We start from the raw sequence: 24,286 nt of genomic DNA, 5'->3' as shown, positions 1-24,286 counted from the left end.
CAAGAAGCGGGTACCAGAGTTGGGGCCCACAGAGGGGAGGCGGGGTGTGGCCTCGGATTTGTGGAGACGGCACAGGCGGGCACCCTGGTTCCAGGCTGGCCACAGGCCGTGCCTGCCAGGGCAGAGCCGCGTGGCTGAGCCAAGTGGGGAGTGGGCAGCCTGCACACAGCCGGTTTCTGCCCAGGACGCGGAGCCCCGGTTGGGACCCCTGTGAGGTCCGTGTAACCCCGTGCTGTTTCTTTTTGTCCCCAGTGGAAGGACTTAAAGTGGTGGAGATTGAGAAATGCAAGAGTGACATTAAGAAGATGCGTGAGGAGCTGGCGGCCAGGAGCAACAGGTGGGCCCACGTGGGCTGGCGGGAGGGGCTGTGTGGCTCCCATCTGCTCCGGTTCCAGTTCGGGCTCCGGCTCAGTCGCGTGGCTCTCTGGCTGGAGGTGGCAGATGGAGGCCAGGCAGGTGGCCTCGGGTGCCAGGGGGACCTTCCCGGGGAGCCCAGTGTTCCCAGGAATTTATCCAGCTTGAGAGAAGTCAGCAGCCATTTCAAAAGAGAACAAGGACAGGAAGAAGGATTTGGCTTGAAGGGGGCCCACGTCCTGGCGCCGGCTCACTGGCGACGACCCCCACGGCACTGGTGGCCACAAGAGAATTGTGGACGACTGTCACCTGCTCAGAGCCGGGGCTGCTCCTGGGGTCAGTGAGCCTCCGGGAGTGTGGGGCAGCCGACACGGCCGACTCGGTGCTCACAGTCGACAGGGCGCAGTGCGGTGGCAGCGCTGACCTGCGGGCAGGGTCGGCACCCACGTCCTGGTGTCCTGGTCCCTCCTCGGTGCCTGGGGGATGGCCCGGGGATGCCGCGGCTCCTCCCTATCCCCGATGCCACTTTTGCCGTTGCTGGGGGTGCCAGTGAACCAGAGCCGCCCAGTGCAGGCGCCGCCCACGCCCCCTGGAGATCAGCCCCTGATTTCACGCACTGGGGGCAGCCTGCCTAGCGAGCAAACCAGCGGCTTGGGAGGCGGGTGGGGGCAGGAGGGGCGTGGCCAGCCGGTGGCCCCTGGAGGGCCTGGCCTGAGCCTCCCTGGGGTGTGGACCAGGGCACATCCCGGCATGGTTCCCTGTCAACTAGCTGTCTGAGCGCCTCCTGTGTGACCTCAGAAGTTGTGACTGAGCTGTTGCCATGTGGGAGGCTCTGAAGGGATAAGACGAAGCCCCCATCTGTGACGGCAGGGGAGAGCCCAGAGGCCCACGGAGGTGCCCACCCCCACGCTGGCCCCTGGCCCTAGCCCGGTGCCCAGCCCCTGGGCAGCTCCAGCAGTGGCTTCGCGCCCCGGGCAGTGTGGGCAGCGGCCCCGACAGGGCCCGTGGGGGCCGGGGCCGTCTGTCGTGGGGCTGCAGGCTCATTGGAGGAGGCGCTCCGGCTCCCTTTCCCGGCGAGCACGTTCTCAGGGCTCACGGTGGCATAGATGCCGGGCAGGAAGATTGCCCGGTGCCCGCCAGGCTTTCATCCCCAGCCGTGGGCTGTGGCAGTGCCCCCCATGGGTGAGAGGCAGGTGCACGGGTCCTCCCGCCCGGAGCAGACGGGGCCAGAGGCGCCAGGTGTGCCCGCAGCTGCAGGAGAAGCAGCCCCAGGGTCGTGCACTCTGGGCAGCAGCCCCCCCCCACCACGTGCAGAACAGGGAGCACCAAGCACCCGACAGCGAGGACAGCAGGGTCGCCTGCCATCCAGTGTGGGCCCGTGGCGCAGCCCGGCGTCCCCGCTCGAGGCTGGTGCAAACGTGGCTTCACCAGGACAGGGTCCACGGTGCAGCGGAGTGATCCCCTCCCACGATGCCGGCCTGACGGGAGCACGTTCCAGCCACGGGTGGGGAGCGGGAAGGAGAGAGAAGGCATCGGGCGAGGCTGAGCCCAGCCCTGAGCCGACCCACGCACACGCACAGCGCGGCAAAGCCCGGGCGTCGGAGCCCTGAGTCAGGGACAGCAGGGGGGTCGTGGCTGGGCCGGAAGGGGCTGCTCTGTCCTGAGACTCAGTCATTTCTGTGGCTTTTCCCTCCCTCGGGGCAGGGGAGCCCAGGAAAGCACAAACAAGCCCGGAATAGAAAACCCACGGGACATCTGCCCCGGTAGCCGGCGGATGCCTGTTCCCATGGCAACGGCGAGGCAGGGTCGCCGCCCCGAGGCAGGGTAGAGAGGGTGGGATTCCGCAGCGGAAGCTCCTGTCTGTGCAGGCGGCCCCAGCTCAGGACACGCACCTGGGCCTCTGGTGCCCGGGGTGACCGTGAGGGGCCTTTGTCTGTCTCGTGACTCACTTGCTCCGTCTGTCAGAGCCCCCCAGCCACACCGGGGGCCCCAGCGGCTCCGGGGACAGTTGCTGGCCCGGCACCGAGGACAGGATGCCGAGAAAGCCGTTTGGAGGGCTTCTGGCCTCAGAGGAGTCGGTCCGTCCCTTCCTGGGGCCCGGAGGCCCCCAAAACTAACCGCCGCCCCCACGGCCCCTGTTAAATCGGGACACAGTCCCTAGTTTAAAAGAAAAACCTTTCAAATACTGCGTTGTGATCTTTCCACTGTAGCATCACGAACAAAGCAGAGAGTACAGTTAGTGCGTGTGCAGCTCACGGGTGCTTCTAGAAGGCCCCCGTCCACCGAGCGTGGGCTTTCCTCACAGCTCGGTCTGGCCCGTGCGCGAGGTGGGGAACCTTCCGTGCCGTGCCCGTGCCCGTGCCCGTGCTGATGGTCTCGTGACGACCTGGCTCACTGCCCGGGAGGGTCCTCGGGCGGCGGCCGGCGTGGTTTTGTGCTTGGAGGACAGCCGCTCACCCGTGACGAAGCGAGGGTCTCTGCATGCAGGCTTTGCTTCTCCCTGTCATCGAGGGACCCCTCACGGCAGACATCCTGGCTTCGAGGATTCGCGGGTCTTCCTTTCCCGCGCTAAAGCTTGAAGTGGCTCTCCCAGGAGGGGGCTGCATTGACAGGCGGCCTGAGCGTGGCCTGAGCGTCACCGTGTCTGGTTCCCTGGGTCGCGCCCCTGACGCCGGCGGGGTGAAGCTGCAGCAAGCCGGACGCGCCCCCACCCTGCCCTCCCCCTGCCGAATGGGGAGATGCTCGGGTCCACCGCGGTCCCCAGGCTGAGCTCAAGGGCGGAGGGTGGTCCCCCATCCAGGGCACGCTGCGCTCTCCCGGGGGGACGCCCTGATACCAGGGCGGGGGAAGCAGGGTCAGGTGGAAACCCCGCCTGTGCCCGCCTCCATCCCTCGCCAGGGACCCGGCTGACGCGAGCTGTGGCCACGGCTGCACCTGGCTCCCATCAGATGCCGTGAGCTCTGTGAGTGGTGTCAGGCGGAAGAGCAGGCGGCTGCGGGGCACGGCTGGCCCCGGTCCGGGCATGCCCAGGAACGTTCCGGAAGTACCACCACGCTGTTAGCAGAAGAGAGCTCGAGGTGCAGGCTTTGCGGGAGAGAAGCGAGGGCTCGGGCTTGGCAAGCTCCTCCCGTGTCTGGGTCTGGGTCTCGTGGGGCGTCTGACTGTGGCACCCAAGAGGTTTCTGAGAAACTCCGAAGTGAGGCCGCCGACGTCCTGTGCGTTCCCGAGCCGAATGGGCACCCACGGTCCAGGAGGGGGTGGGGGTGTGCTCAGGGCTGGCCCCTGCCTCGGTGACTTCCTCCCCTAACCAACAAGGCCAGGGGGGGGGGCTTGTTTGCCGGGTCCCTGAGAACACCAAGCGCATCGTACGCTGTCTCTTTAGGACCAGCTGTCCCTGCAAGTACAGCTTTTTGGATAACAGCAAGAAGCTGACCCCTCGCCGTGATGTCCCCACGTATCCCAAGGTGAGATGGAAGTCACGTCCTGGGGCCACGCCCACCCTGGCTGTGGGCGGTGCCTGATCCTCAGGTGGACACGGAGACGCCACTGCTCACGGCGGCCCGCCTGGCCCCGTGGCTGATGTGGTGTAGTGTTTGTGCTTGAATGCGGCTTTTGCCAAGATTGATTTTATTTATTTGAAAGAATGGTAGAGAGAGACGGGGAGAGACAGAGAAAGAGAGGTCTCCCATCCTCTGGTTCAGTCCCCAAATGGCCTCATCAGTCAGGAATGGGCCAAGCCAAAGCCAGGAGCCTGGAGCTCCACCCGGGTCTCCCACGTGGGCGCAGGGGCCTGGAGCTCCACCCGGGTCTCCCACGTGGGCGCAGGGGCCTGGAGCTCCACCCGGGTCTCCCACGTGGGCGCAGGGGCCTGGAGCTCCACCCGGGTCTCCCACGTGGGCGCAGGGGCCTGGAGCTCCACCCGGGTCTCCCACGTGGGCGCAGGGGCCTGGAGCTCCATCCGGGTCTCCCACGTGGGCGCAGGGGCCTGGAGCTCCACCCGGGTCTCCCACGTGGGTGCAGGGGCCTGGAGCTCCATCTGGGTCTCCCACGTGGGCGCAGGGGCCTGGAGCTCCACCCAGGTCTCCCACATGGGCGCAGGGGCCTGGAGCTCCACCCAGGTCTCCCACGTGGGTGCAGGGGCCTGGGGCTCCGCCCGGGTCTCCCACGTGGGCGCAGGGGCCTGGAGCTCCACCCGGGTCTCCCACGTGGGCGCAGGGGCCTGGAGCTCCACCCGGGTCTCCCACGTGGGTGCAGGGGCAGCACTTGGGCCATCATCGGCTGCCTTCCCAGGCTGTTAGCAGGGAGCTGGACTGGAAGCAGAGCAGCTGGGGCTTGAACCAGACAGCTGATACGGGATGTCGGTGTCACAGCTGGTGGCTTAACCTGAGCCCTGACGCCGGCCCCAGGCACTCAGACGTGTAACTAAATTTTTGGAAACCCATCCATCAGCTCTGCTGCCCCTGAACAACGCAGGCGTCTTCAAAAAGTTCACGGGAAACCACGAAGAAACTGCACGTGGTTTCACAATGCTCGGCGCCCAGATGCGCTTACCTTTAACTGCGCCTTCCCCGGGCTTTGGAAGCTGCTCATCGGGGCTTCTCTGCACGGGCGTTGTCTCAGCTGCAGGGGACATCGGGGCCCTGGGCGGGCAGCAGAGCGGGGAGAACGGAGCTGGGTCTCTTGCAGGCAGCCATGGTGGAAGGCGAGGCAGCAAAGCTGTGGCTGTCTGCCTTTCCCCCACCCACTCTGTGCTGGCGCCTGGACGGCAGGGGCCCTGTGGGCAGGGGCCTGGGCAGTGCACACGGCAGGGCCACCTGCAGCTCTCCATCCCAGCCCCGGCACGGAGCTTCGGGAAGCCTCTGCGGGCTGCAGTGCCCGGCGGTGGGTTCCGAGCCCCTCACCACACGGCCTCCGCGGTTTGCAGGTGGACCACTGCCTTTTTCTGTAGGAAAATAAGACTCGCGCCTCGGCTCCTGCTGCCCCAGCCCAGACCCACTGGAGAGCGCCAGTCCACGCCAGCTGCTTTCCACAGAGCAAAAGGACCTGGCACACTCTGAACAGCAAACACTGCACTGCCCCCTGTCGGAAGCGTGGCCTTCCAGGGCCAGTGTGGTGCAGCAGGTTAAGCCGCCACCTGCAGTGCCGGCGTCCCGTATGGGCACTGGCTCAAGTCCTGGCTGCTCCATTTCCGATCCAGCTCTCTGCTGTGGCCTGGGAAAGCAGCGGAAGATGCCCAAGTCCCTGAGCCCCTGCACCCATGTGGGAGATGGGGGTGGAGTTTCTGGGTGTTGCAGCCGTCTGGGGAGTGAGCCACCAGTAGCCTTCATTCCTGCCGGCAGTGTGACCCAACGCTGGTGATTGGTGGAGCCAGCCCCCGGTGTGAGGTCAGCAGGTGCCGGTGTGAGGTCACAGCACAGGCTGGGGTTCCCGGCAGCCTCTTCGCTAATGCTTGCATTTGCGCCGGGAGGATTCCTCTCCCCGACTTGATTGCGTGGCGCCTCCTGTCTGAGGCTTGTTGAGTTGTCATTTGTGGGCAGCTAAATCCGTTGTTTCTGGCTGCAGAGTTCTATACATGTTTTCAAGATTTGTTTCATTTTATCTGAAAGGCAAGGTTAGAGCAAGGGAGAGACGGACACGGGGAGCTCGTCCATCCGCTGGTCACTCCCCAAACGGCCGCCGAGGCCAGGGCTGGGCCAGGCAGAAGCAGGAGCCTGCAGCTCCATCCGGGTGTCCCAGGGGTGCAGGCGTGGTGAGGGGAAGCGAGGAGAAAGAGGGGAGGGTGTGGGGGGCACAGGCCTGGGTCCCGGCTCACGGCAGCCCCGTTCCTTCCAGTACCTGCTGTCCCCGGAGACCGTGGACGCCCTGCGCAGGCCCACCTTCGACGTCTGGCTCTGGGAGCCCAGCGAGGTAAGCGGGCGGCACCAGGGGCCGCTGCTGCTTCTCTCCGTGCCTTTCCCGCCGGGACAAACCCCGACTCCCCGGGTTTCTGATGCCGAGGAGGGGGCTGGCTTCTGCCGCAGCTGCAGGGGCACGAGGCAGCACCGCGGAGCCAGCCGGGCCTCCGTGGGGGCCTCTGCCAGGCACAGCACCCCAGACAGTGGCAGCAGGGACGCGTGCGCCCGCGGTGATCCTCCAGCTCTTCCCCGGTGCTTAGACGGAGATCGCTTAGTGTCATCATCTGGTAGCAGCCGCGCCGGCCCTTTCTCTCCAAACCCACGGAAAGGAAGAGGTCTCACACCGACACCAGGCCCGGCTGCCTTCAGCCAAAGCCTGAGGGATCGCCCAGGTCGGCCGTGACTCGGAAGGCAGAGCCGGGCACCTGCTCCTCCGCCGAGGTCACAGCTGCGGCGCAGACGGCAGGAAGCAGGGCGTTGGTGACGCGGGGCTGCCGTGCGGGGCCGGGGAGTGCCCTGAGCACACTGCTGTACACACGTGCCCCCCCCCACCCCGCGGCAGAAGCCCTGGCTGTGCAGCCCAGCGAAGGCCACTAGCGGCCACCGTGGGGCTGGACCTCAGCGAACCCCGGCAGGCTGCCGTGGCCGGCGAGGGGTGGAGCATCACAGAGAAGCGGCAGAACCACTCGACCTGGCTGCTCCTACTGGGGGTCCATCGTACCCCGATCAGTGGCCCAGGGCTCAGGCTCCTGCCTCCTGTAGGTCAGCCAGTGCCACTTCTAGAAAGATCCCAGTCCCCAAAGTCATTTTGACCTCAGCCTGCTGGGAGGAAGAGCAGCTGGGGCCCCTGGTGGACGGCCCTGCATGGAAAAGGCCCTGGCGGTCATTCCTGCCGCCCTTGACCATGGAGCCCCTCCACCCCCACCCCCAGCACAGCACTGTGTGCAGCCGGAGCCGTGAACATTGGCCAAGGTGGGAGGAGCCGCGTGGCCACAGCAGCAAAGCGGCCTCTGTGTCCCCTGGGAGGTGGCCGGCGGCTCCCTGCAGGGGCACTCGGCTTCTGCGAGGCTTCTCCCCAGGGGGCCTGCTGAGGGCTTCCCGTGCTCCAAAAGGACCTCGCTGCCCGCAGTGAGGCGCCACGCGGGGCCGGCAAAGCTGGAGGAGCCAGGACGTTGGACGCATGAGTGACAGATGGCGGAGGCACCTGGGACCCCCCCAGCCTCGCGGGGCAGCTCACGGCTCACGTCTCTGCACCAGCAGCTCTGCCCAGCGCCCAGCCCCTCCCCGCTCTCGTCCCCCTGACTGTTAGGGCCCCTTTCTGGGGCTGTGGGTCCCCCACGGTCTCCATCACGCAGCCCGCTCGGCCCAGGGCCCAGCACGGCATCTGCAGCTGCCCGGCCCACACTCAGGCGCTCACCGGGGCTCAGGGCTGCGAGCCCGGAACAGGTGCCACCGCCTTCGCCGCAGAAGCGGCACCAGATGGTTCCGTCTGCCGACCGTCTGCCGACCGTCCTCACCCTCGACTCTGATCCCACGGGGAACGTTTCAGCCCTTGGGTTGCTGTGAGCGGCATTGGGCTGCGGGGGCGGGGGCGAGGGTGACCAGGCAGCAGACACCCGGTCCCGAGGGCCCGCGTCCAGGATGGTGGGGACCAGCAGCTCTCTGCATCGAGGCCCCGGGCTGGGTGGCCGAGCAGCAGCTGAGCAGGGCGTGGGAGCTGGCCCTCCCATCCTCAGGCCGGGTCCTGCTGTCGGACACCTGCTGTGTGAGGGGCTCCCGGACACCTGTGCCCTGCACCTGAGCTGCCCCACAAGGGAGACGCGCGTGTGTGCGCTCAGCAGGCTTTGTCCCGGCCTCGCACACAGGACCTGGTGCAGGTGGATTCTTTGATACCACGGAATTCTCTGCTCCCGGGGCGTCGGGACGGAGCAACGTTCCTGCCCTCCTGTGGCCTCTCCCTGGCTTGTGGGCACTCACAGGGTCAGCTGCGTGTCTGTGTCGCGGGATCAGAGCCTCCTAGGGGCCTCACTGACATGGTCACGTTCAAGGCCCCTGGGGTCCCGGCTCCAGTGCTGGACGTGGGGGTCAGACCGAGAGTGCGTGCAGGTTCTCTGGAGAGCACCGGGAGTGAACTGAGCCAGCAGAGCCGATGGGGGCGGGGAGGGGCAGGGCGATCGCCAGGCAGGCCGGGAGGAGCGAGCACCGGCAGCCAGGCGGGCCTGGAGCCCCTCTGCCGGGGTGTCCGTGACACAGGCCCAGGAAGGAGGACGGCACCACCTGCTCCTCCCCTCCTAAGCCCCTTTCCGGCCTGTGGTGCGAGTTCAGGGGCTGACGGCAGCCACAATGCTAAGCATACGGCAGCGAGCCCCGGCTGGTGAAGGCAGCGAGGCGGACACTTGCTGGGGACACTTGCTGGCTCAGCAGCTGCCAAGTTACTAAGATGCAGAAGTCCTTGGGACACCGGGCTCGGCTTGTACCTCCGCAGGGGCCGTGGCTCGGTGCACGGCGTGCAGAGGTGAGGCTGTTGGGAGGCCAGGCCCCCTCAGGGACAGCCCACCGCCCCAGCAGGTGGCCGGCAGCAGGGGAGGACACGGGCAGGCTCAGGTGTGTGGCCTGGGCAGAGCACATGCCCCAGGGGCTGCCCAGCTCCCCCCCTCTGTCCAAGGCCGGCTGCGTTCAAGGTCTCGAGTTTTCAGGTCGCTTCGGCCCACCCTCCAACCCCTGCCCAGTTAGCACCAAAGCCCTGGGTTATGTTTAAATCCATCTCAGCTGTGACCAAATTCTCTTCGGGATTGAAAACAGAGTCTGCCTCGCCTGCCGGGCTGTGTGTAGCAGAGTGCAGTGGGGTTGGGGTTAGAAGGAGGGAGTCGCCGCAGAGACCCACCCCCCACGCTGCAGTAGCATGAGCCCCTCCCACCCACCCGCAGCCTCGGGACCCCTGTGCTCCCCTGACCCGGATTCACCGTGTAGAAATGGATACGGCAGTGTTCGGTGTGGTCATTCGGAGTGGGGCCCGTCCTGCCCACTGCCCAGGGGACCGGCCACTCTCTCAAGCCCCCACATCCTGTCTAGGCTCCTCCTCCCAGGACTCGCCACTCAGGTTCCACACTGGGGGTGGGGGGGCCGGGAAGGGGGAGAGCTCGCCAGCCGTGAACCAGGCCTGCCACGCTCCCGGGTCACCCGGCCGTGTCCCCCAGGCCTGCCACGCTCCCCGGTCGCCCAGCCGTGTCCCCCAGGCCTGCCACGCTCCCCGGTCGCCCGGCCGTGTCTCCCAGGCCTGCCACGCTCCCGGGCCGCCCGGCCGTGTCTCCCAGGCCTGCCACGCTCCCGGGCCGCCCGGCCGTGTCCCCCAGGCCTGCCACGCTCCCGGGTCGCCCGGCCGTGTCCCCGAGGCCTGCCACGCTCCCCGGTCGCCCGGCCGTGTCCCCCAGGCCGCGCCTGCGGGCTGCTGACCCCCGGCCTCCCGCAGATGCTGAGCTGCCTGGAGCACATGTTCCATGACCTGGGCCTCGTCAGGGACTTCTGCATCAACCCCATCACGCTGCGCAGGTGGCTGGTGAGTGCGCGGGCCGCTCTCCGAGGGGGCGGCATTGCCTGCAAGGTGGCCCGGACACGCAGCCTGTCCGTCCTTGTGCACGGCGCCCTTTGTCCCAGAGCCCCCGTCCCAACGCGGGAGAAACAGGGAGAGCCCGGGAGGACGGGGAGGCCGCTTGGTCTAGAACAGCGGGCAGCTGCGAGCACGTGGAGATGGAGTGTGCGAGTGTGGGGGCCGCACGTGAGGGGCGTGCAAGGTGCGAGTGTGAGTGTGCGGTGAGTGTGTGCAGTGTGCAGGGTGCCTTCACGGCGGCGCAGGTGTGGCGCTGTGTCTGAGCCGGTGCCTGAGCCGCAGGGTGGACCGTGCACCTGCAGGGCCGGTGGTCAGCTGGCTGCTCTGGGCCCCGCAGCTCTGTGTGCATGACAACTACAGGAACAACCCCTTCCACAACTTTCGGCACTGCTTCTGCGTGGCGCAGATGATGTACAGCATGGTCTGGCTCTGCCGGCTCCAGGTGGGTCCCGCCCCCACGCCGCCCCCAGTCCTGGGGCGGGGAGCTGCACCTGTTGGCCTGTTGGGAGGCCAGGCCCCCTCAGGGACAGCTGGGGGTCCCCAGCTGCTCCTCCCTCTCCCAGGGACCCCCATTGCTGTGCACCCCATGGGTGAAGCCCTTCGTGGTTAACTGAACCCTGGGGACCCCACCGCCTGCCCCCATGGGCTGGGTGGCCGGGAGGGGCTGTGGCGAGCCCGTGCCCCCGCTCCCCATGCCAGCGGCCAGGTGAAGCGGTTAAAACTCGCACCCTGTTTCCTGCCCAGGAGAAGTTCCCACCGCTGGATATCCTGACCCTGCTGACGGCGGCCATCTGCCACGACCTGGACCACCCGGGCTACAACAACACGTGCGTGCTGCCTCTCGGGGGCCCCGGCCGCTCAGCCCTCGGCCGCCTCCCTAGGACTTTGTCCTGGGCTCCAGGCCTCCCCTAGCACGAGCCGTCAGGGCCACCAGCACGGTGGGGCTGGCCCTGGGGTCCAGGCTCAGTGGGTACGCGGCACCTCCCGTCTCCGTGAAGCAGGGGGCTTTGCCTGTGCGTGACACACGCAGACACACACATGTGTACACTCCCGCTCCCACACGCACACCCTGCCCCACGGCTCCCTCCTCCTGGGGCAGCCCCCGGCAGGAATGAGGTGAGGGCAGGGGCTACAGATGAGCAGACCTGGGGAGGGGTCCTTGCAGACCTGGGGGAGGGGGGCTGAGCCCCGCAGGACACGGCTGGCCTCCAGCCTGTATCGGCTGTATTTGCTGGCCACGGGACTGGGGGCTGCGTCCCTCGTGGGCATCAGCTGTGCCGAGAGCCCGAGCAGGCGTTGTCGGGGCCCGAGTCACTGTCCCCGTGGTGCCCCCTGCTCCCTGCTGCCCCTCCTGGACGTCTGCCCCACTTCTGCAAGAGGCCATGGTAACTTCCAGCACAGGGTTCACAAGCGGCCCCTGTCGGGCAGGACTGAGAGGACGTGGGGGCGCCGCCCGGGCCCGGGAGCTGCTGCGCGCAGGGGAGCCAGCAGAGGGGCCCCGCGGTGCTGCCGTCCGGCTCTGGCCTGAGCCTCCCCCGCCGCCTCGCTGCTGCAGGTACCAGATCAACGCCCGCACGGAGCTGGCCGTCCGCTACAACGACATCTCGCCGCTCGAGAACCACCACTGCGCCGTGGCCTTCCGCATCCTCGCCCGGCCCGAGTGCAACATCTTCTGCAACCTGCCGCCCGACGGCTACAGGCAGCTCAGACAGGTGCGCGGCTGGGCCGTGCCCCCGGGGGTGCTGGCAACCCGCCTGTGCCCTACCCCAGGGCTCGCGCGGAGCCCCAGCAACGGAGCCTGGGCCCTCCCGACGCGCCGTCCCACCGACCCGCACCCATGGCCTTTTTTTTTTTTTTTTAAGATTTAGTCATTTATTTGAAAAGCAGAGTTACAGAGAGGCAGAGAGAGAGAGAGAGAGAGAGAGAGAGAGAGCTCTTCCATCCACTGGTTCACTCCCCAGATGGCTTCAGTGGCCAGAGCTGAGCTGACCTGAAAGCCAGGAGCCAGGAGCTTCCTCAGGCCTCCCATGCGGGTGCAGGGGCCCAAGGACTTGGGCATCTTCCACTGCTTTCCCAGGCCACAGCAGAGAGCTGGATCAGAGAGGAGCAGCCAGGACTCGAACCAGCGCCCACATGGGATGCCGGCACTGCAGGCAGCAGCTTTACCCACTGTGCCACAGCTCCGGCCCCCCCACGGCCCCTTAGAGCAGCCCACACGTGGCTTCTCTCGTGGCCAGCCCTTTGTCCACTTTGCCGCTGGGGAAACTGAGGCTTGACGAGGTCAGATAGCGCTCCCGCGGGCGAGCAGGCCCTGGACAGACACGCGTGCTGTCCCCAGCCCCCAGAGCTGGCCACTGCCCCATGCGGGCATCTCCTCCACGGCACTTCGGCCCATCAGAAACAGCACCCCCCACGCAGGGGCCCGCTGAGCCCCAGCTCCACGCTGCACCCTCTGGCGTTTGTGGGGGAGGAGGTCTCGGGGTGACCCCGGGAGAGGAGGAGTGGGGTGTACTTGGAAGGTCGTCTTGGCACACACCCTTAGGTCTCCAGAGACTCCCCTGAGGCCCAGAGGGAGGGCACAGATATGAGGGGTCGAGGCTGCAGTGATGTGGCACGGCCCTGCCCCTGCCCTCAGTGTGGACGCTGGGCCTCCAGCGCTGTGAGGGAGCCGCCCACCCCCACCCCCGGGGCCTGAAGCATCAGAGCAGGTGCACCCCTGTGTTTGGCACTCACGGGGGGGTGCCAGCACCCCAGGGAGCCGTCGTGGGGGGCTGCCCCCCACGTGGGATCCTCCACCATGGAGCTCCTGTGTCAGGTGCCCCACCAACTTTAAGACGAGACTTTTGGGGTGTAGTCGCCCTGATGGTTTACAAAAATTTTGGCTTTGAGGATTTTGAGGGGTAGCTGAATAGATCATTAATAACACAAGTAAATCTTTACCCAAATTGCTGAATTCAAATGGAATGCTGCCCCCCATACACATCTGGGATTCCCTGAATTCCCGACGTGGATTTTGTGTGTGATACTTGGGGGCTTCTTGTTTTGGAAACATAGAACAGCACAGCCGATGCCGAGTTGTGCTCTGCAGATACCGTGGGATGGAGAGACGGTGGGGTGGGGGCGAGGACAGATGAGGGATGGGTGGGTGGTCATGGTTTCAAATTAATGCTGCTTTTCCTGAGCCAGTTTGGCTAACCAGGCAGTGAGCTACTTATTTTTTAGAGATTTATTTATTTATTTGAAAGAGTTACAGAGAGGCAGGAGAGAGGTCTTCCATCCACTGGCTCACTCCCCAAGTGGCCACAGCGGCTGGAGTGGGCCAGGCTGACGCCAGGAGTCAGGCACTCAAGCCGTCTTCCGCTGCTTTCCCAGGTGCATTAGCAGGGAGCTGGGTGGGAAGTGGAGCAGCCGGGACTTGAACCAGCATCCATGTGGGATGTCGACATCGCAGGCAGTGGCTTTACTCGCTACGCCACAGCGCCAGCCCTATTTATATTTTTTAAAAACTCACTGCTTTCTCATTTTACAAATCATTAAGTGTCGTTAGCTGTGTTGAGACTTCACTCACTGCCAAACCGTGAGCACATGCATGTCACATGCAGTTAGATGACAGGGAAGACCCCTGGGAGGCCAGTTACTGCCCCACCCCCCCAGGAGCTGGGGACAGACCACACGCAGGGCTCCGCCAGGTCCCGGGGCGTGGAAGCAGGTGCCGCAGATTCTCCCAGAACGTCCGAGTGCCCTCGTGGACCTGGGTTGCTGCATCGAGGGGAGATGTCGGCCGCACAGCCGAGCCCGGCCAGTCACGGGGCCAGGCCTGTGGCACGAGGGCACCGCGCCCAGTGGCAGGCTCGCAGCCTGGGCGCAGCTGTGGCAGGGCGAGGTCGGCTGCCTCCTGGCGTCCTGTGAGTGCTGGGCTGCGGGCTGGGGTGGCGTCCTGGCAGGCGGTGAGGACTCCCACTGCAGAGAGCCCAGGCCCAAGTCCCAGCTCCGGCACCCGCTCCTGTCCCTGCTGACGCAGCCCCGGGGAGGCAGTGGTGAGGGCTCCCGTGGTCGAGTCCCTGCCACGCGCGTGGAGACCCGGCTTGCGTTCCCAGACCCCGGCCCCGGCCCTGGCCCCGCCCCAGCCGTCATCTGGGGGGACAGGGACCCCAGGCCTCAGCGCGGAGTCCGAGTCAGCGCTTTGCTCTCCCCGCCCAGGGCATGATCACCTTGATCCTGGCCACGGACATGGCGCGGCACGCCGAGATCGTGGCTGCTTTCAGAGAGAAGCTGGAGGACTTCGACTACAGGAACGAGGAGCACACGACGCTGGTGAGTGGCTGCTGCCGACGCGGCTTCCAGGGCCCCTGCTCCTCCAGCAAACCTCGGCGGGGCCTGCCCTGCACAGCTGCCCTGCGGCTGGGGTGCTCCTCCCGCGCCCCGCCCCCTTCTGACTTGCGGGGGCCACCTGGGTGGAGGTCAGGCCTCTCCCACGAAGGCACAGCCCCCAGAACAGGAGCCGCCAAGGGCCAGCCCCCAGGGACCCAGCAGGACCCCCGCCCCAGCCAGCCTGCGTTTCAGGGCTGTGTGCCCAGAGGGGGAGGGGACCTCATGCTTGACCTTCCCGGGGTCTGCCTTTCTGGGGAGAGAAACAGGCAGACGTTCCGGGGCCTCCAGAGGAGGGTCGTGGGGTTGGGTCCTGGCCAAGGGCACGCCCTGTGCTCGGAAGTCGGTTGTGTGACAGGGACACCGCCGCCTTCCGTCAGCAGGGAGGGTGCCCAAAGGTGACGGGATCAGGCCTGGCGAGGGGCGGGGCTTCTGGCACGGGGTCACCGCAGCGTGGAGCTGGCTCAGGGTCCAAGCCCTCGGCTGGCACTCGAGACCTCGCTGTGAGACAGCAGCGGCAGGTGGCTGGTGTCCCTGTGGTCCAGGGCGTGTAAAGGTCTAGACAAGGAGGAGTGGGGACGGGCAGGGTGGGAGGCGGGGCCCGCGGAGGAGACGGAGAGGGCAGCAGGCGGGGGCGCGCTCAGAGTGGCGCCGGGGCCCGCAGTGCAGCCCGGAGGCCAGAAGAGGCTAAGGGCAGCTTATTAGATCCCACGTAGTCTGAGCGAGCCCTTCACCGAGGAGAGCTGAGAAGCCATGGCAGAGGCAGGCTGGGCCAGTGCGGTCTGCTCTCCTGCAGGGACTTGGAGCCAGAGCCGCCCTCGGCCAAACCACGTCCCCCTCCCACGGGAGGCCACAGGCAGCTCCAGGGCCACCCTCGAGGCCACGTGACACGTGACACGTGATCAGCCCTGGACGGGGAGGTCAGGGATCCCAGGGACGGCCAGGATGCCAGCCCTGCAGGGCCAGGCTGCAGGCCATTACTGGGCTGGGTCCAGGGGGACGCTTTGGCCGGCCCTGCGGCCTGAGCTGTGAACTTCCTGAAGTACAGGTGGCCGCCCACCCCTGCCGGGCAGGAGGGCACCCAGCCTCCAGGAAAGACGAGGAGGTCCACTATCTAGGGAGGGCTCCCAAGAGGGGGCAACCGGACGCGGAGCGGTGCCGCAGGGGCCATCACTGGGGCCAGGAAGGCCAGACGAAGGGGCCCCACCCGGCCGGGGCCCAGGAGGAGCGCGCTGAGCCACACGGCAGGGGCACCTGCGGGTACAAGCCCAGGCATCCCCGCCACACACACCCAACCGCCCAGCAAATGCACAAGGTCCAGGAGCCGAGGGCGGAGCCAGGGCTTCCTCTGATGGCCTGCAGAGTTGGGTTCTGCCCGATGGACACCCAGCGGCCAGCAGGGCCCGGCTTGCTTCTGCCCCTGTGTTCGGGCACAGAGGAGCTGAGGCCGGCGCCCCGTGAGCTCTCACAGGAGGGTCCGCTCCTCGCTCTGTGTCTCTGAAGCCAACTCCCTCAGTGCCGCCGCCGGGGCCCTGTAGCCGTCGGCTCAGCAGGTGTCTCCCAGCTCCCTGTTTGAACCTGTGCCTTTGGCCGATGCTGTCCCTGGCTCATTCGCTCGCTAGCTCTCTCGCTCTCTCGCTCTCTCGCTCTCTCTCTCTTCCTGCGTCTCCATAAATCAGGAAGCTGTTTCTGGGATTTGCAGTTTATGGTTTTTATGCAAAGTAGCGTGAATCTGCTGCTTTGGGGTGCAGGGTGTCCCCTCCCCCCACCCCAGGAGGCTAAGACCCAGGTACCCTGCTGGAGCGCGTCCTCCCTAAAGTTGGCAGAGCTCGGTCCCCGCCGCCCAGGGCCCCGACGAGCCCCTGACGCAGGGCCCCGCCCCCTCCCCTAACTTCCGGCACCTCCATTCCAGCTGAAGATGATCCTGATAAAGTGCTGTGACGTCTCGAACGAGGTGCGACCCATGGAAGCCGCCGAGCCATGGGTGGACTGCCTGTTGGAGGAGTACTTCATGCAGGTGACAGCCGCAGGGATCAGGGCCGTGTCCGCAGGAGCCAGCGGCGGGGACGGGCCAGCCTCCGGAGAGCCCTCCCACACGCGGAAGAGCCGATGTGGTTGAGGCGCACGGCCGCCTCCATGGGGCCGCTGGTTCCCGGGCCGACTTGTCAGGCTTAGAAGTCAACCAGCAAGAACTGGGGGCGGGGGCGGGAGAGAGCTCGGGCTGGGGACACCCAGCCGTCCGCTGGAAGGCTGAGACAGAGTGGTGGGGCTCGGCGCCGGCTGGGGTTCTGTCCCGGGCGGCCTCTGTCCCGAAACGCGTCCTCGTGGCTCCTGGCTGCGCGCCCGGCAGGGACCGGTTCGTGGTGAATCCCAGATCGGAGTCCCTGCTCCGCTCGCTCCCCATCTAATTTCCTGCTGACGCACACCCTGGGAGGCAGTGGCGATGGCTCAAGTCCTCGGGCCCCTGCACCCACGTGGGACACCTGGGTGGGGCTCCAGGCTCCTGGCTCAGCCTGGCCCGGCTGCAGCTGTTGTGGGCTTTTGGGGAGTGAAGGAGTAGATGGAGGACTTCTCTCTGCCTGTCTCTCTGTCCCCGTGATTGCCGGCGGTGTGGCCACAGCTGTCAGTTGCCGGCTGTGTGGTGGTGGCTCGGTTGGTAGCCGGCTGGCCGGCTGGTTTGGGGCCTCCTCCAAGACCAGTGGTGTTCCCTGCTCTCAGATCTGGGTCCGGGGCCATCCCTGTCTCATGTCACATCTTCTGCCTCCCCCAGAGTGACCGCGAGAAGTCGGAGGGGCTCCCTGTGGCCCCGTTCATGGACCGAGAGAAAGTGACCAAAGCCACAGCCCAGATTGGGTTCATCAAGTTTGTCCTGATCCCAATGTTCGAAATGGTGACCAAGGTGAGACGTCACAGCAGGGAAACGTACACATCCGTGCTTGCATGCACGGGCACACATGACACACACGTGTGTGCACACATGACACAGGCACACGTGGACACGTATGCTCAGACACACATGACACAGGCAAGGCACACATGCACACATGACATACACATCCGCAGGCACACATGGACACACATGTGTGGGCACATATGACACAGGCACACATGACACACACATGCACACACATGCACACATGACATACACATCCGCAGGCACACATGGACACACATGCGCAGGCACACATGACACATGTACAGGCACACGTGGACACATGCACAGGCGCATATGACACACATGACAAGGCACACATGGACACGTATGTGCAGACACACATGACAAGGCACACATGACACACACATGCACACATGACATACACATCCACAGGCACACATGGACACACATGCGCAGGCACACATGACACATGCACAGGCGCACATGGACACATGCACAGGCGCACATGGACAGACAGGCACACATGACACACACATGCGCAGGCACACATGGACATGCACATGTGCAGGCACACACATGAGCAGGCATACATGGACACACGCACAGCCTCAGAAGCCTGCTCCCACTGTGGCCCCAGAACTGTTTCCCCCGCCCCTGCAGCCCTGCCCCATCCCCCACACTCCCGGCCCCTCCCTCTGCAGCCCTGACCACCAGCTGGGTCCTCTGCCCTGGGATGGGCGCCCCCAGCCGTTAGCCCCGGGCTCCAGGTCCCATCTCGTCACCCACCCCAGCCTTCCCCTCCCATATCATCCCCATCCCCTCCAGCGCCCAGAGCGGCCTGGGGCACCTGCCCAGACCCTCACCTCCAGACACCCCCCGCCCCCGTGCACAGAACAGACCCGGCCCCAGGCCTCCCCTCTCTGAGCCAGGCCAAGGCTGCAGAGCCTCCCAGCCCCTCCCCCTGCCTCTGTGGCCCCCAGCTCCCTGGATCCTCCTCCAGCCCCTCCCAGACCTCCGCAGCCTCCACCTGCTCTCAGGCGTGGGAGGGGCCCATGAGGGAGGGGCACAGGAGACAAATGGGGTGGGGGCACGAGGGTCCCTGGGGGTGCACTGCGCACCGTGGATGGCCCTGAAGGCCCAGGCCTGACACCCGTGGGTCCACAGCTGTTCCCCGTGGTGGAGGAGCTCATGCTGCAGCCACTGCGGGAGTCCAGGGATCACTACGAGGAGCTGAAGCGGAGAGACGACGCCACGGGCGAGGTGCGCGGCAGGGGAGGGTGGGCTGGTGCGCAGCACGGCAGGCAGGGGAGGGTGAGGAGGTGCAGGGGCACGGCAGGCAGGGGAGGGGTGGGGAGGTGTGCAGCACGGCAGGCAGGGGAGGGTGGGGAGGTGCACGGCACAGCAGGCAGGAGAGGTGTGGGGAGGTGCGGGGGCACGGCAGGCAGGGGAGGGTGGGGAGGTGCGCGGGCACGGCAGGCAGGGGAGGGGTGGGGAGGTGCGCGGGCACGGCAGGCAGGGGAGGTGCGCAGGCACGGCAGGCAGGGGAGGGGTGGGGAGGTGCATGGCAGGCAGGCAGGGGAGGTGTGGGGAGGTGTGGGGGCACGGCAGGCAGGGAAGGTGTGGGGAGGTGCGCGGGCACGGCAGGCAGGGGAGGTGTGGGGAGGTGGGGCACGGCAGGCAGGGGAGGGGTGGGGAGGTGGGGCACGGCAGGCAGGGGAGGGTGGGGAGGTGCGTGGGCACAGCAGGCAGGGGAGGTGTGGGGAGGTGTGGGGGCACGGCAGGCAGGGGAGGGGTGGGGAGGTGCGTGGCAGGCAGGCAGGGGAGGGGTGGGGAGGTACACGGGCACGGCAGGCAGGGGAGGGGTGGGGAGGTGCGTGGCAGGCAGGCAGGGGAGGTGTGGGGAGGTGCGCGGGCACGGCAGGCAGGGGAGGTGTGGGGAGGTGCACAGGCACGGCAGGCAGGGGAGGTGTGGGGAGGTGCACAGGCACGGCAGGCAGGGGAGGTGTGGGGAGGTGTGGGGGCACGGCAGGCAGGGGAGGGGTGGGGAGGTACGCGGGCACGGCAGGCAGGGGAGGGGTGGGGAGGTGCGTGGCAGGCAGGCAGGGGAGGTGTGGGGAGGTACGCGGGCACGGCAGGCAGGGGAGGGGTGGGGAAAGGGCGCCTGGCACAGCAGGCAGGGGAGGTGTGGGGAAAGGGCGCCTGGCACAGCGGGCAGGGAAGGGGCAGGGAGGGGCCAGCGGCCCCAGGAGGCCAGGGGGGCACAAGGCCATCCACCACAAAGCCTCCGAGTCGCTCAGGAGTGGCCGCTGGACAGGGACGCAGCAGCCACCCACATACACGGCAGCCGGCCCCCCTCCCCGTTTGCAGAGAACCCATGTGCCTTCCAGAAAGGGTCAGGTTCCCAGGCTCAGAGCCCACGAGCCACCCTGGCTGTCAGAACTCAGTGTGTGCAGATCTCCCGCCCAGAGCCTGCCAGGTGCCCCACAGATGCCAGCAGCCCCGCCCACACAGGCCCCGCCCCTCACACCTTGTCCCAGGTCTGGCCTTGCCCGCGTGATCTCACTGCCCAAGCTGAAACGTGTCCACGTCCACTGCCCCCCCCAGGTACTGGGCCCCGGCTGCCCTCGGCATCCTGCTGGCCCTGAGCTGGTTCCCTGGTCCCCTGTGTCGGGCTTGTCTCCCCCAGCTGCACCCAAGGCCAGGCATGCAGTGGCGCCCAATAAGTGCTTAGCAGTCAGGTGTCTGCCAGGTCAGAGGCTTTGGGAAGGCCCAGAGGCCAAGAGCAGGAGAAACGGGGGTGGGGTTGGAAATGAGCAAGGGGGTCTCCCCAGGACCGGGGGGGGGGTCTCCCCACAGCAGGGGGTCTCCCCAGGACAAATGGGTCTCCCCACAGCAGGGGTCTCCCCACAACAGGGGTCTCCCCAGGACAAAGGGGTCTCCCCTCGGCAGGGGTCTCTCCACAGCAGGGGGGGTCTCCCCACGGCAGGGGGTCTCCCCAGGACAAAGGGGTCTCCCCACGGCAGGGGTCTCCCCACAACAGGGGTCTCCCCAGGACAAAGGGGTCTCCCCTCGGCAGGGGTCTCTCCACAGCAGGGGGGGTCTCCCCACGGCAGGGGTCTCCCCACAACAGGGGGGGTCTCCCCAGGACAAGGGGTCTCCCCACGGCAGGGGTCTCCCCTCAGCAGGGAGGTCTCCCCTCGGCAGGGGTCTCCCCACAGTGGGGGGGTCTCCCCAGAGCAGGGGGGCTCTCCCCACGGCAGGGGTCTCCCCACAGCAGCACGGTCCCGGCTCTCCCAGCTGTCCCGGGAGCCAGGGCTGGCCAGGAGGGATCCTACGGCCTGCTGCCCAGACCCGGGGTGCTGCCACCCTGCCCCCGATGGACAGGAGAGGCCGAGCCCGAGCCAGGCCCCTGCGGCTGTGCCGGCTGCAGCCAGTGGAGCGCCTGAGCTCCGGGTCCAGGCACCAGGCGAGGCCCGGCCATCGGGGACAGCCACATGGGCCCAGCTCTCGTGAGCAGCTCATGGGTGGGGCTCCGGGCTGCAGAGGCAGGACCTGGCAGGCACCTGTGTGTGTGGGTGTATGTGGGTGTGTGTAAGGCTGTGTGTATGGGTGTGTGGGGGATATGATGTGCACTGTGTGGTGTGTATTATGTGTGTGGGCGTGTGTAAAGGTGTGTGTGTACAGTGTGTGATGTGTGCATGGTGTGTGTATGTGTGCATGTATGATGTGTGGTGTGTGTGTATGGTGCGTGTACACATGTATGATTGTGGTGTGTATGCATGTGTAGGTATGATGTGTGTGAGTGTGGGGTGTGTGTACAATGTGTGTTGTGTGCATGGTGTGTGTGTGCATGTATGATGTGTGGTGTGTGTGTATGGTGCGTGTACGCATGTATGATTGTGGTGTGTATGGCGTGTATGCATGTGTAGGTATGATGTGTGTATTGAGTGTGGGGTGTGTGTGTACAGTGTGTGTATGGTGTGTGTACACATGTATGATTGTGGTGTGTATGGCGTGTATGCATGTGTATGTATGATGTGTGTGTTGAGTGTGGGGTGTGTGTGTACAATGTGTGTTGTGTGCATGGTGTGTGTATGTGTGCATGTATGATGTGTGGTGTGTGTGGTGCGTGTACGCATGTATGATTGTGGTGTGTATGGTGTGTGTGCATGTGCAGGTATGATGTGTGTGTTGAGTGTGGGGTGTGTGTGTACAATGTATGTGTGGTGTGTGCGTGTCTGTGTATGATGCGTGTGTGTGTGGGCGCAGGCATCTCAGCGCCCCACTGGCTCCCTGGGACTGACGCAGCCACTCTGCTCCGCCCTAGGGACCGGAGAGGACAGAGAATTTGACATCTGGGAGCACGGAGCGATCCACACAGAAGAGCAGGGATGTGCACAACAGCCAAGGTGGGAGGCGCTGAGTGATGGCGACCCGCCCCCCCCCCCGCCTCCCCTGCCTCCACCGCCCCCGCCTCCCCTGCCACACACCAGGCCCCGGTGGAGTGGGGGAGGGCAGGCAGGCGCGGGGGCAGCCAGCCCCCCGTGTGGTCCCGTGTGTTTGCTCCGTGTGGAGGTGGCGCTCGGGCCGAGGGCAGGGGGCGCCCCCAGCTCACAGCAGAAGTGACCGTGGGGGCCAGCTGGGAGCAGCTCCGCTGAAGCACCTGCGGCCGGGCGGGGTTTGCCCTGGCGCCCTGGCCCCACCCGCCCCGGGGTTGTCTTAGCAACCGCACAAGTGCCAGGCGTGCCAGCATTTCATTTCTAAGTCAGAACATTTTTTTGTTTGTGTCTATGTATTCGAGAGACAGGCAAGAGCCCCGTCCAGGGTTCACTCCCCAGATGCCCAAACGGCCGAGGCTACGCTAGGCCGGGAGCCGGGAACCGACCCAGGTGTCCCCGGTGCGTGGCAGGGCCCCGGCCACCTGTGCCGCCTGCACTGGCTCCGGGTGCGCACAGCAGGGAGCTGGGACGTGGGCGTCGTGACCACAGCCAGGCAGCCAGCCCAGTGGGGTCTGGGAGGGGTCGCTCTGGTTCCACAGTGCCTGGCCGGGGTCCCCGGCGTGTCCTGGCGCCGCCTGTGCCGTGGCCTGGGTGTGAGCCCACGCATGCCCAGTCAGGCCAAAGCCGACCCAGGCCCTCCTCTCCCCAGCAGACCGCGCCTGAGGACGGCGGGATCCGGAGGCCGAGGAGCTCGGGGAGCCCCCGGGCCGGGCGGGGGTGGGGCTCTGGGTGCCTCCGCCTACAGCTTCCAGAACCACAGGAACTCACGACGCTGTACAGAACTTTTATTTTTGAACTGTCTTTTAGATAATATATTCTTATACAGAAATCGGCCTGGCTTGTTCTCTGCCGTGTCCCTGGGGGCAGCCACCCGGCTGGGGGTGGGGGAAGGTGTGGTCCCTGGGGGGGCCGGGATGCCTGCAGCCTCCTGTGCAGGGCGGGGACGGGGTGGTGGAGACGGGCCTGGTGTGGGAGTGGCCAGGACGCCTGCAGCGCGTGTGGGGGAGCCCAGTGTCCTCTGCCTCCCCCACCTCCCCCTCCTCCCCCACCTCTCCAGCCTCCCCCGCCGACCCACCCATGAGTGCCCACGTGGCCGGCCAAGGGCGGAGTCTGTCTGCGGGGAGGCGGGGCTGCAGCATCCATTTGATTGGAGCAGAGGCTGTCACTCCACTGCAGCGCCCTCCCCTCCCCTGCCCTTCCTGCCTCAGTTTTGGGGACAGGCACTGGGGACGTTCTAGGTGGCCTTTTCACCCCCAGGAGGCCCCTGGTCAAGCTTTGACCTAGGCTGGCCTGAGCTGCCCCTCGGGCCCCTCCCCACGCGCTGGGACGGTGGCGAGCTTCCGCCAGCGGCCTGACCGTGAGAGCCGCGTGGACATTCCGTGGTGCGTCGGTTCCAGGTCCTCGGCCTCCGCCCCCTCTTGGTGAATTCCAGAACAGTGCATCCGTCTCCACCAGTTCACTTCCGGCCATAAACCCCTCCCCACCTGCACCCAGCTCAGCCTGCCCGGGGACTTCCTGCTGAAGCCAGCGCAGGCGGCCGCTGCTCCCCTCACCCCTCACCCCTGCCGGCCCTGGCTTCTCTCGGCCGGGTCCTTGGCAAGGCCTCCCTCACGTAGCTGGGCCCTCATCCCCACGCTTCACAGAGCCCACGTGCACACGCACACTCACATAGGTACACGTGTGGCATGCCAACATGACCCGTGTTTACATGTGCTTGTGTGCACACATGCATGGGCACATGTGTATGTATGACAGTCACACACGCACACACGTGTGGACACACATACCACACCCCTGCACTCCGCACTGCACTGCCTCTGGCTTTGGGCAGGGAGCCAGGTACGGGGAGAGGCCACCTGGGCGGCAGCTCTGGTGGGAGCTGGTTCTGGGGGAGCAGCCCGTGTGCCCGGAACCTGCCCCCAGCGCATCCACGCGTGGGGCTCAGTCAGCGGCCGCCCTTGTCACTGATGGCCCGGGCTGGGTTAGAGGTGCCTGCGGCCCAGCAGGGGAGGCCGAGAACACACACAGCTCCCCGCCCTCAGCAAGACCAGCGAGTGCGTGGCCCCAGGGGCTCCAGGCAGACAGGGCCCCAGGGCCAGCACAGCCCCACAGCGTGACGCCCCTCACATGGCCAGCCCCGCCCCCACCTGTTCCCTTAGCGTGATGGACGGCCGTGCCAGAGCAGAGCCCCGCATCTGGAAACGGGTGACAGCCATGCTCCGAAACACGACCGGCACGGCTGCCACCCCCCACGCAGCACGGCGGCCCAGGCCCTCGGCTGAGGGGCGGCGCTGTCCCCGGGCAACCAGCCACGGCCTGAGGCCAGCCGTGCCCTCGTCACCTTGCCGTCCTGTCCTTGTGGCTTTCCTCCCGAGAGCAGGGTGCAGGCCAAAGTCAGACCCCACAGGTCCCAGCCCCTCAGCCTCCTAGATGTCCCCCGACAGCCTGTTGCCTGGGACACGCAGCTCCCGCCCACCCAGGTCTCTGGCTGAGAGTTGGGCTTTGACCAGCAGGTGAGGAAAGAAGGAAGCAGAGACGTGGCCGCCCCGGAGGCTCCGCGTGCTGGATGCCCCCGCCCTGCCTCTCGTGAGCTGCCCGTCTCGGTCCAGCTCGCCTGCCTTGGTGCCCTGTGAGAGCGAGAGTGACAGGGGCTGCCTGTGGCTTCCCG

At 66.5% G+C, this 24,286-nt stretch overlaps 1 protein-coding gene across 11 annotated transcripts in view; it reads left to right on the top strand.

The window, feature by feature from the left end:
• PDE9A (phosphodiesterase 9A) overlaps nt 1–22,447 on the top strand; it is an 87,634-nt gene extending 65,187 nt beyond the window's left edge. For 6 of the 11 annotated variants that reach the window (XM_070071792.2, XM_070071790.2, XM_070071795.2 and 3 more), the window contains 13 exons: nt 253–337; nt 3,737–3,818; nt 6,187–6,261; nt 9,718–9,804; nt 10,193–10,297; nt 10,600–10,682; nt 11,411–11,567; nt 14,056–14,169; nt 16,136–16,240; nt 16,994–17,122; nt 18,284–18,379; nt 21,447–21,528; nt 22,268–22,447. In XM_070071792.2, the coding sequence (XP_069927893.2) occupies nt 253–337; nt 3,737–3,818; nt 6,187–6,261; nt 9,718–9,804; nt 10,193–10,297; nt 10,600–10,682; nt 11,411–11,567; nt 14,056–14,169; nt 16,136–16,240; nt 16,994–17,122; nt 18,284–18,379; nt 21,447–21,528; nt 22,268–22,281 (1,214 nt within the window). In that variant the 3' untranslated portion in view covers nt 22,282–22,447. The remainder of the gene's footprint in view (nt 1–252; nt 338–3,736; nt 3,819–6,186; nt 6,262–9,717; nt 9,805–10,192; nt 10,298–10,599; nt 10,683–11,410; nt 11,568–14,055; nt 14,170–16,135; nt 16,241–16,993; nt 17,123–18,283; nt 18,380–21,446; nt 21,529–22,267) is intronic. The other 5 variants (XM_070071793.2, XM_070071791.2, XM_089330493.1 and 2 more) reach the window with 1 other exon arrangement.
• The last annotated feature ends 1,839 nt before the right edge of the window (nt 22,448–24,286 follow it).

The sequence above is a fragment of the Oryctolagus cuniculus genome, chromosome 4 (assembly GCF_051225735.1).
Source record: "Oryctolagus cuniculus isolate XC-2025 breed Fujian yellow rabbit chromosome 4, ASM5122573v1, whole genome shotgun sequence".
NCBI lineage: Eukaryota > Metazoa > Chordata > Mammalia > Lagomorpha > Leporidae > Oryctolagus > Oryctolagus cuniculus.
The sequence above is the reverse complement of the archived record's forward strand: the minus strand, read 5'-3'. Positions and strand labels throughout refer to the sequence as shown.